General features: G+C 40.5%; 2 protein-coding genes across 5 annotated transcripts in view; one reads left to right on the top strand and one right to left on the bottom strand.

Annotated features, from left to right (window-relative positions):
* The window catches only part of PRIMPOL (primase and DNA directed polymerase), a 42,257-nt gene extending 28,608 nt beyond the window's left edge, over nt 1-13,649 (top strand). The window contains 8 exon segments of the mRNA XM_017852648.1: nt 1,971-2,059; nt 5,620-5,709; nt 5,787-5,895; nt 10,262-10,275; nt 10,278-10,292; nt 10,295-10,342; nt 10,425-10,471; nt 13,232-13,649. Of these exon segments, the coding sequence (XP_017708137.1) occupies nt 1,971-2,059; nt 5,620-5,709; nt 5,787-5,895; nt 10,262-10,275; nt 10,278-10,292; nt 10,295-10,342; nt 10,425-10,471; nt 13,232-13,489 (670 nt within the window). The 3' untranslated portion in view covers nt 13,490-13,649.
* Nucleotides 13,650-13,692: 43 nt separating this feature from the next.
* Nucleotides 13,693-14,874, bottom strand: part of CENPU (centromere protein U) — a 42,868-nt gene continuing 41,686 nt past the window's right edge. For all 4 annotated transcript variants that reach the window (XR_001881577.1, XM_017852644.1, XM_017852646.1 and 1 more), the window contains one exon: nt 13,693-14,096. Coding sequence is in view for 3 of the 4 variants with exons in the window: in XM_017852644.1 (XP_017708133.1) it covers nt 13,983-14,096 (114 nt within the window). In the remaining variant the exon portion in view is untranslated. The remainder of the gene's footprint in view (nt 14,097-14,874) is intronic.

Raw genomic sequence — 14,874 nt, 5'->3', positions numbered from 1 at the left:
AACCTCTGCCTCACAGGTTCAAGCGATTCTTCTGCCTCAGCCTCCCAAGTAGCTGGACTACAGGTGTGCACCACCACACCCAGATAATTTTTGTATTTTTTAGTAGAGACGGGTTTCCCCATGTTGGGCAAGCTGGTTTCAAACTCCTGACCTCACGTGATCTGCCCACCTTGGTCTCCCACAAGTGCTGGGATTACAGGTGTGAGCCACCGTGCCCGGCCACTTAAATATAATTTTAAGGAAAAGTTCTCTAGAAATTAATTTTAGTAATTGTCTAAAATACATTGCTGTAGGGATAGTTGTATCAGGTTATACAGTTAACAGCCATTACCCAGGAGGATGGAAGATGGATTGTTTTTCTTCATATATATATTTGTACTCTTTGAGTTCTTTTAATAACATGTCTCCGAAGTAACGTCTGAGTTTCCTACTTTTAAATGGCAATGATACTAACACCTACCTTGTGGAGTTGTCGAGAGCATTTAAAAAGTTAAAATTGTGCATGTAAAACATTTACAGCTGTGCCCAGCTCCTGGCATCTGCTCAGTGAATGTTGTTGGTGGCAGTAGTAGTATCCGAGATTCTGAAAATGGGAAGTGCCATAGCAGGAGTGTACAAATTGTATAATTCCTGTCACCCCCTGTTGGCACCAGAATAAGGTCACATTCTTTCTACCACTTATGGAGAAGTGCGAAAAGCAATATTGTTAGTTCTAGCTCCTATGGGAAAAGCAGCTACAGCCTAAAGTGCAGGTAATCTCCCGATTACCCAATCCCGTTTCTTTCGCAGTTTAAATATGAATCTTACAGAGGTGGAGGGTTCTTCTGCTGAATACAGTTACCTTGTCTTTTGTGTATTCCAAGTAAATACCAGGTATTTTACTTCTTGAAATAAAGGCTAAATCCTTTATGATTATGAAAGTACCTTTTCTTTCCATTAATTTTAATCTGTTTTTCCTTTGCTCTCACCCCTCCTTCTTCCTTCATTTCTTCCTATAAGTCACACCTCTACAATTGTTGTAACAAAAAATTCAAAGGCTCTTTATGTTTGGTGAATAGAGTTATATAGTCGTCACCTGGTGTCTGCGGGTGATTATTAGCCCAAGACCCCTGTGGATACAAAAATCTGCAGATATAAAAGGATGTACTATTTTCATGTAACCCACACACATCCTCCATATATAATACTGTAAATCCTGCTAGATTACCTGTACCTAATACAGTACACATGCCATATAGTTGTTATACTATATTGTTTTTAATTTGTATTACTTTTGTTATTTTTATTATTATTTTTTATTTTCACTTATTTACTTATTTTTTTGAGACGGAATCTCACTCCATCGCCCAAGCTGGAGTGCAATGATAAAATCTCAGCTCACTGCAACCTCTGCCTCCTAGGTTCAAGCAGTTCTCCTGCCTCAGCCTCCCATGTAGCTGGAATTACAGGTGTCTGGCACCACACCTGTCTGATTTTTGTATTTTTAGTAGACGAGTTTCACCATGTTGGCTAGGCTGGTCTCGAACTCCTGACCTCAAGTGATCAGCCCATCTCAGCCTCCCAAAGTCCTGGGATTATAGGCGTGAGCCACTGCGTCTGGCCTATTTTTATTGTTTTTTAAAAAACATACTTTTGATCTGCAGTTGGTTGAATCTGGAGATGTGAAACCATGGAGACAGGGCTTCAGCAGTCCTAGAGTCCCTGATCCATTCTGTAACTGAGGATAGTATTATAAGTAATCACCAACCTACTCTTTAAAAAATTATTTTCTTTAATTGACAAATCATATTTTTTATATGTGTAGGGTTCGTGGTTTTGTGGGCAAATGTGGAATAAATGTCCTAGAACAATTATCTGCTGAACAAAGGATTTTAATGAGGAACTATTAGGAATTCAGCTTCCTTTCTGTAGCCAGGCCTTGTAGTTCCAGTGTAATGGTGCTTTGTTTCTTTTACCTGTTTCTTCTTTAGGTTCTCAGATACTTTACGAATTCTTACATGTGACCCATCTCAGAATAAACAAAAAGGAGTTGGATATTTTAACAGTATCGGCACTTCAGGTAAATTTTTTGATGTTTGTTTTCTTTTTAAGACAGCATCTCTTTGTCACCCAGGCTGGAGTGCAGTGGTGCAATCTCGGCTCACTGCAGCCTCCTCCTTCCAGGCTCAAGCCATCCTCCTGCCTCAGCTTCCAGAGTAGTTAGGTCAACAGGCGTGCACCATCATGCCCAGCTAATTTTTGTAATTTTAGTAGAGATGAGATTTCACCATGTTGCCCAGACTGGTCTCGAACTCCTGGGCTCAGATGATCTGTCTGCCTCAGCCTCCCAAAATGCTGGGATTACAGGTACAAGCCAGTGTACCCAGCTACTTCAGGTAATTAAAAAAAAAAATTTTCCTATCAAAATGTAAGGATACAGAATCTGTTTTGCCTTTAAAATCTTAAATGTTAAGTATTCATAATCACTGATCTTGCAAAAACTACCTCTTGCCAGGCACAGTGGCTCCCACCTGTAATTCCAGCACTTTGGGAGACTGAAGCGGGAGGATCGCTTGAGCCCAGGAGTTAGGGACAATCCTGAGCAACTTAGCAAAGCCCTATCTCTACAAAAAAATCTAAAAATTAGCCAGGAGTTGTGGTGCATGCCTGTAGTCCCAGCCACTCAGGAGGCTGAGGCAGGAGGATCTCTTGAGGCCAGGAGGTTGAAGCTGCACTGAGTCTTAATGGTGCCATTGCACTCCAGCCTGGGCAGCAGAATCACACCCTGTCTCAGCCAGTCAATTAATCAATCAATCACTCATCTACTTCAGGGTTTCTATCTCAAATGCAAAAAGTATGAAAAAGATGTTTATTAAGAAGTATTCGCCAGGCGTGGTGGCTCATGCTCTAATCCAAGTACTTTGGGAGGCCGAGGTGGGTGGATCACCTGAGTTCAGGAGTTTGAGAACAGCCTGGCCAACATGGTGAAATCAGTAAAAATATAAAAATTACCTGGGCTTGGGAGGCCAAGACGGGCAGATCACGAGGTCAGGAGATCAAGACCATCCTGGCTAACACGGTGAAACCCCGTCTCTACTAAAAAATATAAAAACCTAGCCGGGCGAGGTGGCGGCGCCTGTAGTCCCAGCTACTTGGGAGGCTGAGGCGGGAGAATGGCATAAACCTGGGAGGCGGAGCTTGCAGTGAGCTGAGATCCGACCACTGCACTCCAGCCTGGGCAACAAAGCGGGACTCTGTCTCAACAACAAAAAAAATTACCCAGGCATGGTGACAGGTGCCTGTAATCCCAGCTACTCGGGAGACTGAGGCAAGAGAATCGCTTGAACCTGGAGGTGGAGGTTGCGTGGCTGGAGGATCGTGCCACTGCACTCCCAGCCAAGGGCAACAAGGGTGAGGACTCCTCAAAAAAAAAAAAAAAAAAATAACATATATATAATATATATATAATTCACTAATTTTCATTTTATGGTGTTTTCGAAAACTACAAAATAATGTAGGTTATTTGTATAAAATACACACATAACAAAATGAAAACTTAAGTTTGTTTTTCACCCTTCTGTCCACAATCAGTCAGGTAAATACTGCAGTCATTTTCTATTTAACCTAGAAGAGCTTTTCCTATGTTTCCAATATATGTAGAGAGATCTTCCTCAGTCTTTTAATGGTTGTGTAGTTTTTCATGGTACAGCTCTGTCATAACTTGTCCATTCCTCTATTGAAGAACATAGAGTGTTTTTTTTTCAAATATTTCTTACATAAACCCTCCAGTAAACATTTTTATACACATATGTTCGTATATTGTTGTTATTTATAATAATGAAAAACTGAAAGCAATCTAAATGTACAGCAAAAGTGAATTGGTTATATACTATGAAATCCTCTAGCTGTTTAATTTAAATTTATGAAGCCTGTATAATGTGGAAAACACCCATTTGTGATGTTAAAAGGAAAAGTAGTCTCTAAAATTATGTGTATAGTATGATTACAAGCTTACTTTAAAATATGGATAACATTTTCTTATGTTTATTTTCTTCTGTTTCATATGTATTTATAGACATTGATTTAGAGTCCGCTTCTCACATTTCCACATTAATATATTTTCCAATATTTCTCCAATTATATATATCATTTTTGTAAGTGAAACATAAACTTCGTTTAAAGCAAACTCGGATCACAAGGTCAGGAGATCCAGACCACGCTAAAACCCCGTCTCTACTAAAATTACAAAAAATTAGCCGGGCGTGGTGGCGGCACCTGTAGTCCCAGCTACTCCGGAGGCTGAGACAGAATGGTGTGAACCCTGGAGGCGGAGCTTGCAGTGAGTCGAGATTGCGCCACTGTACTCCAGCCTGGGCAACAGAGCGAGACTCCGTCTCAAAAAAAAAAAAAAAAATTAAATGATACTGGCTGGGTTCAGTGGCTCACGCCTGTAATCCCAGCACTTTGGGAGGCCAAAGCAGGCGGATCATGAGGTCAAGAGTTTGAGACCAGCCTGACCAACATAGGGAAACCCCCATCTCTACTAAAAGTACAAAAATTAGCCGGGCGTGGTGGTGGGCGCCTGTAGTCCCAGCCACTCCGGAGGCTGAGGCAGGAGAATCGCTTGAACCCGGGAGGCGGAGGTTGCAGTGAGCCGAGATCGCGCCACTGCACTCCAGCCTGGGTGACAGAGCAAGACTCCATCTCAAGAAAAAAAAAAAATTAAACGATACTTAAAATAGGTCATTTTAAATTACTACAGTAGCTTTTTAGAAAATATAATTGGATTGTCAGTACCTTCCAGCTAAAGGCCTCAGGGCACACACCTGTAGCAGGTCAGCTGAGTGTATTGCCAGGGAAGCAATGGCCGGCACACACCATGGGGAACCTCAGTCAAGTGGGGCATCTCGGGAAGAGGGGTTGGAAAGGACCGGGAGGATTGGATTTGCGCTTGGAATGGGTGGCTGGGGGCAGTATACCAGGAACCCTGGGGTTTGTTCTGAGTTGGGTGTTGACAGGCACAATTCTGTGACTGGTTTTCTTAGTAAAGCTTAACTGAAGGGAAATCAGAATAGAAATTAACACTGTAATTTGTTAAAAACAAATGAACAAACAAAAACCCCAGCAGTTGCTTATGTTAGCTAGGATCGGGGTGTTGGTCATTTTTGTGGTTTGGAAGATGTTCCTGTTTTGTCTGTGTTCGGACATGATTACCCAGTGGTTATCATGACCACAGGGGCCTTATCTGTTGTTCACGTTCTGTGAGTGCCTGTGTTCACAGGACAATGCCCAGGCTGAGGTAGGCGTGCCAGGCTAGCGCATGGCAACACCAAGACCTGGCTGATGGAGCTAGGCCTGTTCTGGACGTGAGGGACTGCCTTTCTGTTTGCCAAAATGAAGACAGCAGTTGAAATTAATTCAAACGCTTTTTATGAAATTAGTTAACATTTGACCTAATTGAGAGGTTTGACTTTTACCTGCTTCCTTGTAGTATAACAAACATGAATTGACTGAAATTGCAAGAAGTGAGGGAAGGCCGAGAGATTGCAAAACCCATAATTGTACTCAACAGCATTTAATCAAAATGTGACTTCTCAGCTTTCAGCTATTGTAATTTATAAATCGTTCTCTCTGTTGCAGTAGAAGCCACTGAAGGTTGTCAGTGTTCTCCGTATCCTGAAGTGGATCATTTTGTTCTTTCTTTGGTGAATAAAGATGGCATTAAAGGAGGTAAAGTTAATCTCATCCTTTGTTAACTGGTACGTGACAGAGTGACAGTACCTTTAGAAACATTATTTGCATTTTAGGAATTCGGCGTTGGAACTACTTTTTCCCAGAAGAATTAATGGTTTATGATATTTGTAAATATCGGTGGTGTGAAAACATTGGAAGAGCCCATAAGAGTAATAATATAATGTAAGTAATATTAATGATTGATGTGTATTTAACCAATATTATATTTTAGATGTTTATAACTTTTAAATAAAGTTGTGACTATGAAAACTATTTTGTTTTAAAAATAAATTTAGTTGTATTAAATTTCTTTTTTTTTCTTCCAAGACGAAGTCTTGCTCTGTTGCCCAGGCTGGAGTGCAGTGGCATGATTGTGGCTCACTGCAACTTCCGCTCCCTGAGTTCCAGCAATTCTGCTGCCTCAGCCTCCTAAGTAGCTGGGATTATAGGCGCCTGCCACCACGCCCAGCTAATTTTTGTATTTTTAGTAGAGACGGGGTTTTACCGTGTTGGCCAGGCTGGTCTCCAACTCCTGACCTTGTGATCCACCCGCCTCAGCCTCCCAAAGTGCTGGAATTATAGGAGTGAGCCACTGCGCCCAGCTGTTGTATTAAGTTTCTATTTGTTGTATATGGTTAGCATTGCATAATATTTAATTTCAATGTAATTATTGCATCGCTTCTAGCACATCAGTTTTATGTGTACTTTATTTGCTAAGATAATAACCCCTTAGTATATCTGGAGAGGACAAAGGTGGGGTTGAGTAGGGCTGGGAGAAGGCTGTGGGCGGGGTGCCGTGAGGATGGGAAGCGTGCCTCTCCTTCCTGTTGCCATTGGCCCTTGCCACATTATGGACTCTACGTTGAAAGTGCGCAGGTTTAGGCAAGAAGGAATCTCCTCAGTTATCGTGAAGAACTGGAGCTAGGATTGTGTTAACTTGTTCAAGACACAGCGTGGTATTGAGGGAACTAGTATTTATTGAATGCTTGGTATATATGCCAGGCCCTGTTTGAGAGATTTTCTATAAAATGCCCATGGGAAGAGGAGGGAAAGTAAAGAATGAAGTAAAGCCAGAAATAGAACTTTAAAACATAAAAGGATGTGATTAGAATAGAGATAAATAGATACCCAGTAGTTATCAGTTATGATGTGAGAAATTTTGCTGTTTTTTATTTCATGTCAAACCAACTCCCGTATCATCGAGCATATGTGGCCTGTGTGCTGGACGTGGGGAGAGGATCGGGAAGCTCTTGCTGGGAAGCTGGACATTGGGTAGCATGGTTCGGTGCCATACTTGATGTATTTAGATTAATTCAGTTTAAAAAAAGCTTGCAAAAACTGTAGGCTCAATACACAAAGCTATAACATAGAAAACATGAAGGAGATCAGTGCTACAGTCGGGATATAACTGCAGCTATCAGTTGATGTATCTTCTGTTCTTTTTTGTATGCATATTAACTTACCAAAAAATCATTATCACATAGTGATCATAACACCTTGTATTATGTCTCCATGATCTATTCTATTTTTTAACCATAGAATGTATCTTACATACAAAAGTATAGATAACACACTTTTTTTTTATTTTCTGAGACAGAATCTCGCTCTGTCGCTAGGCTGGAGTGCAGTGGCATGATCTCAGCTCACTGCAACCTCCGCTTCCTTGGTTCAAGTGATTCTCCTGCCTCAGCCTCCCAAGTAGCTGGGATTACAAGTGCGTGCTACCACGCCCAGTTACTTTTTGTAATTTTAGTAGAGATGGAGTTTCACCATGTTGGCCGGGCTGGTCTCAAACTCCTGACCTCAAGTGATCTGCCCGCCCTAGCCTCCCAAAGTGCTGGGATTACAGGTGTGAGCCACCACACCCAGCTGATAACACACTTTTATACGCACATTTTAAAGACTAAAATGACCACCTGTCATATCTGCCACCCACCTTAAGAACCAGAACCTGATCAAACCTCAGAAGCACCTGTGGGCCCAACCCCAATTTCCCTCTCTCCCTGGCCCTCAGAGATGGTGGCCAGTGTCCCGATTTGTGTTCATCTTTTCCTTGTTTTCATGATTTTTCCATATACGTTCATATCTCTAAAATATACTTTTTTTTTTTTTTTTTTTTTTTTTTTTTTTTTTGAGACAGTTTCACTCTTGTTGCCCAGGTGGGGTACAATCGCACGATCTTGGCTCACTGCAACCTCTGTCTCCCGGGTTCACGCAATTCTCCTGCCTCAGCCTCCCAAGTAACTGGGATTACAGGCGTGCACCACTATGCCCAGCTAATTTTTTGTATTTTTAGTAGAGACGGGGTTTCCATGTTGGTCAGGCTGGTCTCGAACTCCCGACCTCAGGTGATCCGCCCGCCTCAGCCTCCCAAAGTGTTGGGATTACAGGCGTGAGCCACCACGCCCGGCCATAAACAGTATACTGTTTTCTTTTGCTTGTTTTTAAACTGCATCCTTTCCCTCGCTTTGCGGCAGCGTGTCTGTGATTCTCACCCACGTTGCAGCGCGCGGCTGTTGTTTATGCGGGTCATTATTGTGCCGCATGCCATGTACGTAAATAGAAATATGCCACAGTTTATTTTCCCACAGTGGACATTGGGGTTGCTATTATAAACCATGAAGGTGGGAACCTTCTTGTACATAGCACCTAGGATACACGTGCAAGGCTTTCTCAAAGTGGACTTGCTGTGTCGTGGAATATGTACATATTTAATTTTACTAGATCATAAATTGTTTTCCCAAATGGATGTGCCAGTTTATAGTCCCGCCAGCAGTGTTTTGAGATTTTTCTACTGTTCCATGTTCTCACCAACACTTTTGTATTGTTAGGATTAAAAAATTGGTTTTGCTCATCTGGCAAATATAAAACAATATTGTGGTTTTCATGGGAATTTCCCTGATTAATGAAGTTGAGGATTGGATAATGGAATTACATCCACGCACATCAGAAATCTTGCCCAGTATCAAGCTTTACTAATAATGTAAGAATGCAAGGAATGAAAAGGCACAAATGGGGCAGAGCAAGGCCCAGGGCATCTGCTCTTTCTGACTCACGCGGAAACCCGGGGCAGAGGTGAGCAACCCTGCGCACAGCGGGAAGCACCGAGGTTATGGCTCACCTGCATTGTAGACTCCCGTTGCACAGCTGGGTGACGTTCCGGAAAGCGTGCCTCATAATGCATCCATTCCAGACTGACCTACCAAATGCAGTTCTAAAATCAGAAGCGTCCTGCAAAGAGCATTCTGTAGGGAAGGACTGAACGCCTAGCATTTGGTCCAGAAGTTCCCAGATTTTCTTGGTTCATGGTTCCCCTGGCGTCTTTGTTTTTTCACGTTTTCTCTGAGGCCGAAAGGAATACCCGAGCTCTGGTAATGAACGTCAAACACCTCGGTAGTTGTTCTGTCCTAGCAGTTTAGTGAAACACCTTGGTAGGTGTTCTGTCCTAGCAGTTTAGTGGCAGTTTGAATAACAGTATCCAGAAACTAAAACAAACAAACAACCAAACTTCTATTTCATTCTTAAATATGATTACTTAATGGGATGTGTACTCTCCTTTTTTTCATTTTTTTGAGACAGGGTCTCACCCTGTCACCCAGGCTTGAGTGCAGTGGCACGGCCCAGGCTTGAGGACAGAGTGCAACGGCTCACTGCAGCTTTCATCTCCTGGGCTTGAGCGATATTCCTGCTTCAGCCTCTCGAGTAGTTTAGACTACAGGTGTGCCACCATGGCTGGTTAATTTTTAAATTTTTTGTAGATGGGGTCTCTCTCTGTTGCCCAGGTTGGCCAGCTATCCTCCCACCTCAGCCTCCCAAAATGCTGGGATTACAGGTGTGAACCACCTCACCAGGCCTATGTATGCACTCTTAAACCTTGGAATCAGATTAGACACCGGCCTCCCTAACTCATACCTTGTTCTCTGTTGATGTTAATGGTACTTTTTTGAGACGGAGCTTTGCTCTGTCACCCAGGCTGGAGTGCAGTGGCGCGATCTCGGCTCACTGCAACCTCCGCCTCCCGGGTTCAAGCAATTCTCCTGCCTCAGCCCCCTGAGTAGCGGGGATTACCGGTGCCCGCCACCACTCCTGGCTAATTTTTTTTGTATTTTTATTAGAGATGGGGTCTCACCATGTTGGCCAGGCAGGTCTCAAACTCCTGACCTTGTGATCCACCCACCTTGGCCTCCCTAAGTGCTGGGATTACAGGTGTGAGCCACGGCGCCTGGCCTGATGTTAATGGTGCTTTTTATTATAACCACACCCCAAAACCCAGCTCTACAAAGATGCAGCTGTATTATTTGGTGAATACAGGTTGAGAATTGTTGTATCTTCCTGGGGGAACTTTTGTATCTACTTTTTGCTCTGCAGTTCATTTTGTGTGATTTTGGCAACCACTGTTTTGGTTGGTATATATCTATTTTATCTGTTCACTTTTAATTTTCTCCATCTTTGTAAGTTTTAGGAATTTTTTTTGGAACAGCATGCAGCTGGATTTTGTTTTCTACCCAGTCTTGGTATTAATACTTTTTTTTTTTTTTTTAACATAAAGGATTCTGGTTGATCTGAAAATGAAGTTTGGTATCAAAATGTCATGACCCTGTATGTAAAGCAGAAAACTTCAGATCTGACTGTGAGTTACTTTTTTACATTTACCACAAAGTAAAAATTAGATAGCTATCATATGTAATAGTTTTGCTGTCTTTCTGATTCAGGTTTCCCATTGCCTGCTGAAGTATGTCTCCCGTTTCTTTTCAAAGAGGTAAGTACAGATTTTAGTCTTTCTCCTTACCAGGGAGTTATTGGTACAATAGTATACCTGAGCCACGAGTGTCCAAATAGCTTTGAAACCCATTTGCTACCTTATTTTCACTTATGACTGTATTGTAGGAATATATTGTAGTGATTTTCCCGTTTCAGCACATACCTAATACACATGTTGTTTTTCACTGCTGCTTGAGAAGGTGTACAATTTCATCAGTCCCAGACATTTAAGAAGTTTCCCATATTTTGCTTTTCAAAGAACAAAATACTATCTTTGTGTTTCTTTGAACATTTGTATCTGTAGGATGAATTTCTAGAAGTAGAATTGTGTTAAAGGGCATATTCAGTTTTAATTTTGGTAGGTTATTACCCGATTGTCAAACCAACATTTTCTCTTAAAGATTTTATTTACCCAAATAATTAACATGCATTGTAGAATGAATTGAAAATACATAAAATTAGGTCGGGCACGGTGGCTCAGGCCTGTAATCCCAGCACTTTAAGAGGGCGAGGCAGGCGGATCACTTGAGATCATGAGTTTGAGACCAGCCTGGCCAACATGGAGAAACCCCATCTCTACTAAAAATACAAAAATTAGCCAGGTGTGGTGGCCCATGCCTATAATCCCAGCTACTCAGGAGGCTGAGGCAGGAGAATCCCTTGAACCCTGTAGGCGGAGGTTGCAGTGAGCTGATATCATGCCACTACACTCCAGCCTGGCAGACAGAGCGAGACTGCCTCAAAAACAACAAAAAAATACATAAAATTAGGAAATACACAAAAAGCAAAAGAGGAATCTTCCTCATTTGACCAGAGATAAATTATACAAATGGTTTGGCATGTACCTTCGAGAATTTATGTATGTTCATTGTGATAGCACACATACTATTTCAGTTTTTTTTTCTACTTGAAGTATCACAAATATTTTCAGTGGTACAAATTGCTCTCCATGCAAAGTATAGGATATTAGACCTCCACAAATTTGAGAGCACCTATTACCTCACACTTTGCCAACAGTGCTTGTTTACCTCGAATCACTACTAATCTGATAGGCAAAAATGCAGTACCTCAGTTGTTTTAATTTGCATTTCTTTAATGAACTTTTTTCAGATTCCCTATTAGTATTTCTATAATGAAGTGTACCTGTCCTCTATCCATTTTTCTGTAACTTTTTTGCAATAACTTAAGTACTCTTTTGACATATTTCTTTTACTTTTAGGTTTTAGTTTGTGTTTTGTTTTTTTTGGTCACATCTATCAGCTTTTCCTTTATAGTGTTATGGTTAGAATAAAGTTACCTGCTACAAGCAGAACAAGTGATTGGGTGTATAGTCTAGAAAATTCAATCTGGTATCTACTCAAGTTGTAACATGTCTCTCGAAAAAACTCCATCCGTTTGAAATGGTGGAAATTCCATTCTTGGTCTGCAAGAGCTGGACATAAAATAACTGATAGCCAAATTCTCTGGCAAAATACCAGGTTAAAATGTGTTTTGAAATAAGAGCAAAGTAAATTTAAAAAAATAAACTGTCTCCCAGAGGAGGAGGATTGTATCATCCTTGTTGGTCTGGATTGTGATTTAGATATTTGTGGTTGCAGTGGATTTTAAGCTTTTCCGCTTATCCAGTAACACATCAAAATGCCAAGTTGAAAGTACCATTGGTGTACAGTATTACCACTTGGACATAACTTTTTAAAATAATAAAATATATAATGAACACCCATGTAGCTATCACTTGGTTTTCAGTTAACATTTTGCCTCGTGCTTCATCTGGTTTTTCAAAAAATATTTTAAACTAAATTACCAGTTGGTTTTATTTATACCTGCTTTTCTATTGCACTGATCATTTTATTTCATTGGTGACCCGATTTTAAATTTAATGTAAAGGTCTGACCTACAGAAATGTACAAGAATAAGGAACTCTGCTGTCTTTCATTGAGATTTGCCATTTGTTAACATTTGGCAACATTCGTTTTCTCCTTCTACTGTATATACATATGCATTCTTATTTTTGATGACTCAAACTGCAGACATCAAAACCCTTCATCTCCTAAGCACATAGCTGAAGAATAAAACATTCTGTAGATTTTTTAATGAGAAGGGGGTATCATGTTGCCCGGGCTGGTCTCAAACTCCTGGCCTCAAGCAGTCGTCCTGTCTCAGCCTCCCAAGTAGCTGGGATTACAGGCACGTGCCACGGCACTGAATAAGGACATTCTTTACATAATTTTTTGAGAGGATCAACTAAACGTCTATACTGAAGACATTCTATGGTAAAATAATTGATACAATACTATTATGTAATATACAATCCAGTCATATTTTGGCAACTGTTTTTAATCTTTTTTCAATCCATGTTTATAATTTTCTAAATACTTTAAAATTTAAAGCATGGTATAAGTCCATTGTAAAGGTAGCAAATTTATCTTGATTTGTCTTCAGCTGGACTGTCCACTTGTTAAAAAATTAAATCTACTCTCACTCTTCCTCTATCGGGGAATATTGAAAAGTATGTGTCACAGCACTGCAGGTGATTTCAAATTTGGAGTTTCAAGTGTGTCTGAGCTTCGGTGCACCAATGTTTGCATCAGTGCACTCATTCCCATGGTGAGCTATCGGAGACAGCATTCCTTCAGCATATTCACTTTAGTATCTGTCACTTAATACCTTACTTCAACATAGAGTATATGGTTAAATCACATATCCTGAGTAAATATTTTCCTGTCCCACTCTCTCACCCTTCACCACTGAAATAAAGGAAGAAGAGTTGACAACAGATGAAGCAGATGAAACTATGAGCAATGAAACCCAGAATCCTCATAAACCATCACCTAGCAAGCTGTCAACAGGTACATCTGCTGATGCTGTCTGGGATAATGGCATTGATGATGCTTATTTTTTAGAAGCTACTGAAGATGCTGAATTAGCTGAAGCTGCAGAGAACAGTCTTCTCAGTTATAACAATGAAGCGGATGAAATTCCTGATGAGCTAATTATAGAAGTATTACAAGAGTAGCTAATTCACTATGGACACTTTTGTCAACAGGCTATAATTTGCCTGATGTCTGTGAGATTTGATAAATATATCATTCAACCTGATAAGTTTTATCACTTTGCTTTCCAATTTTTGTTTTTTACTTCTATAAACCAATTTTATTAAAATTTAGCCTTTGATGTACTTAAATTCAATAGAAATTGCCTTAACTAATCAAAATTACGTTCACATCAACTTAATTTTACAGGTTTATTACAGCTCATATCTGGGGCTGATTAAGGGGTCAACATTTTTAAATTACAACCAGAAAAGATGATTATGGCCTCTAAAACTATTGGACAAACTGATGCTATTTAACATTGTTCACAGCCATTTAATTTGAGTAACAAATTTTAGATTCTGGCAAGTAGGCCGTAACTTCTTTGCAAAACAATTTATTTATAAAAGTACAGTTTCAGAAGGTAACAGCATGAGACTAGTCTTCCTGTGGGCACATTTTAGTAGATTGCTCTTCTCATTCCTGGTCAAGGAGCTTCTCTAACTGATGGTTGATATTTCGCAGGTGGCTTTCGGCTCCCAAAAGTGTTCTTGCTTTAAATAACAGGGCTGGAAGGCTGGATGAATCATACTGTTGAAAGAAAAAAACTTACATAATTAGCAATATCAAAAACTTACAACCTTGTCCTTACGTAGTCCAGTCTTATGACCAATGCAAATTTTGATTGAGCTTTCCATTAACTACTACTCCTCTCATTTTTAACTAGGACCATTAAGACAACTGGTTTTAATCCATTTCCTTAGAACATAATTGATCACAAAGTTGCTAGGGAGCTGCTCTGCAAAGCTTGAACTGATCTTCTTATCCCACAAGACCAGTTGATTCAAAGAACTGTATCATCTCTATTGCTGAAGACAGGAAATCATGCCTGTGACACGTCAAGGCTTGGTTTTGGCAAGTCTACTCGTGCTGTGTAGGGTCTGCTTGATATCATGTCTATTTTAAAACACAGAAGACTATAAAATAGGTTTTACTTTAACTAAAGAACTAATGGAATGAAGACACCAGATCCATAAAAGTTCCTAAGAAAAAAAAAACCCCAAATCTATCATCTCAAGAAATTATTGGGAGAATCAATTAAATGTCTCAAAGGTTGCCAATCCAAATGTTCTTAATGATTAAAGTTAAAATTAGAACACAAACCCAACACAAAATAAAACACAACATCCAATTCATGATTTTGAAATAATTAACATTATGAGACGGAGTCTCACTCTGTCAGCAGGCTGGAGTACAGTGGCGTGATCTTGGCTCACTGCAATCTCCGCCTCCTGGGTTCAAGCAGTTCTCTGCCTCAGCCTCCCGGGTAGCTGGGATTACAGGTGCCCGCCACCACACCCAGCTTTTT

This window comes from Rhinopithecus bieti, unplaced genomic scaffold (genome assembly GCF_001698545.2).
Source record: "Rhinopithecus bieti isolate Rb0 unplaced genomic scaffold, ASM169854v2 scaffold_35307, whole genome shotgun sequence".
Taxonomy (NCBI): domain Eukaryota; kingdom Metazoa; phylum Chordata; class Mammalia; order Primates; family Cercopithecidae; genus Rhinopithecus; species Rhinopithecus bieti.
The sequence above is the reverse complement of the archived record's forward strand: the minus strand, read 5'-3'. Positions and strand labels throughout refer to the sequence as shown.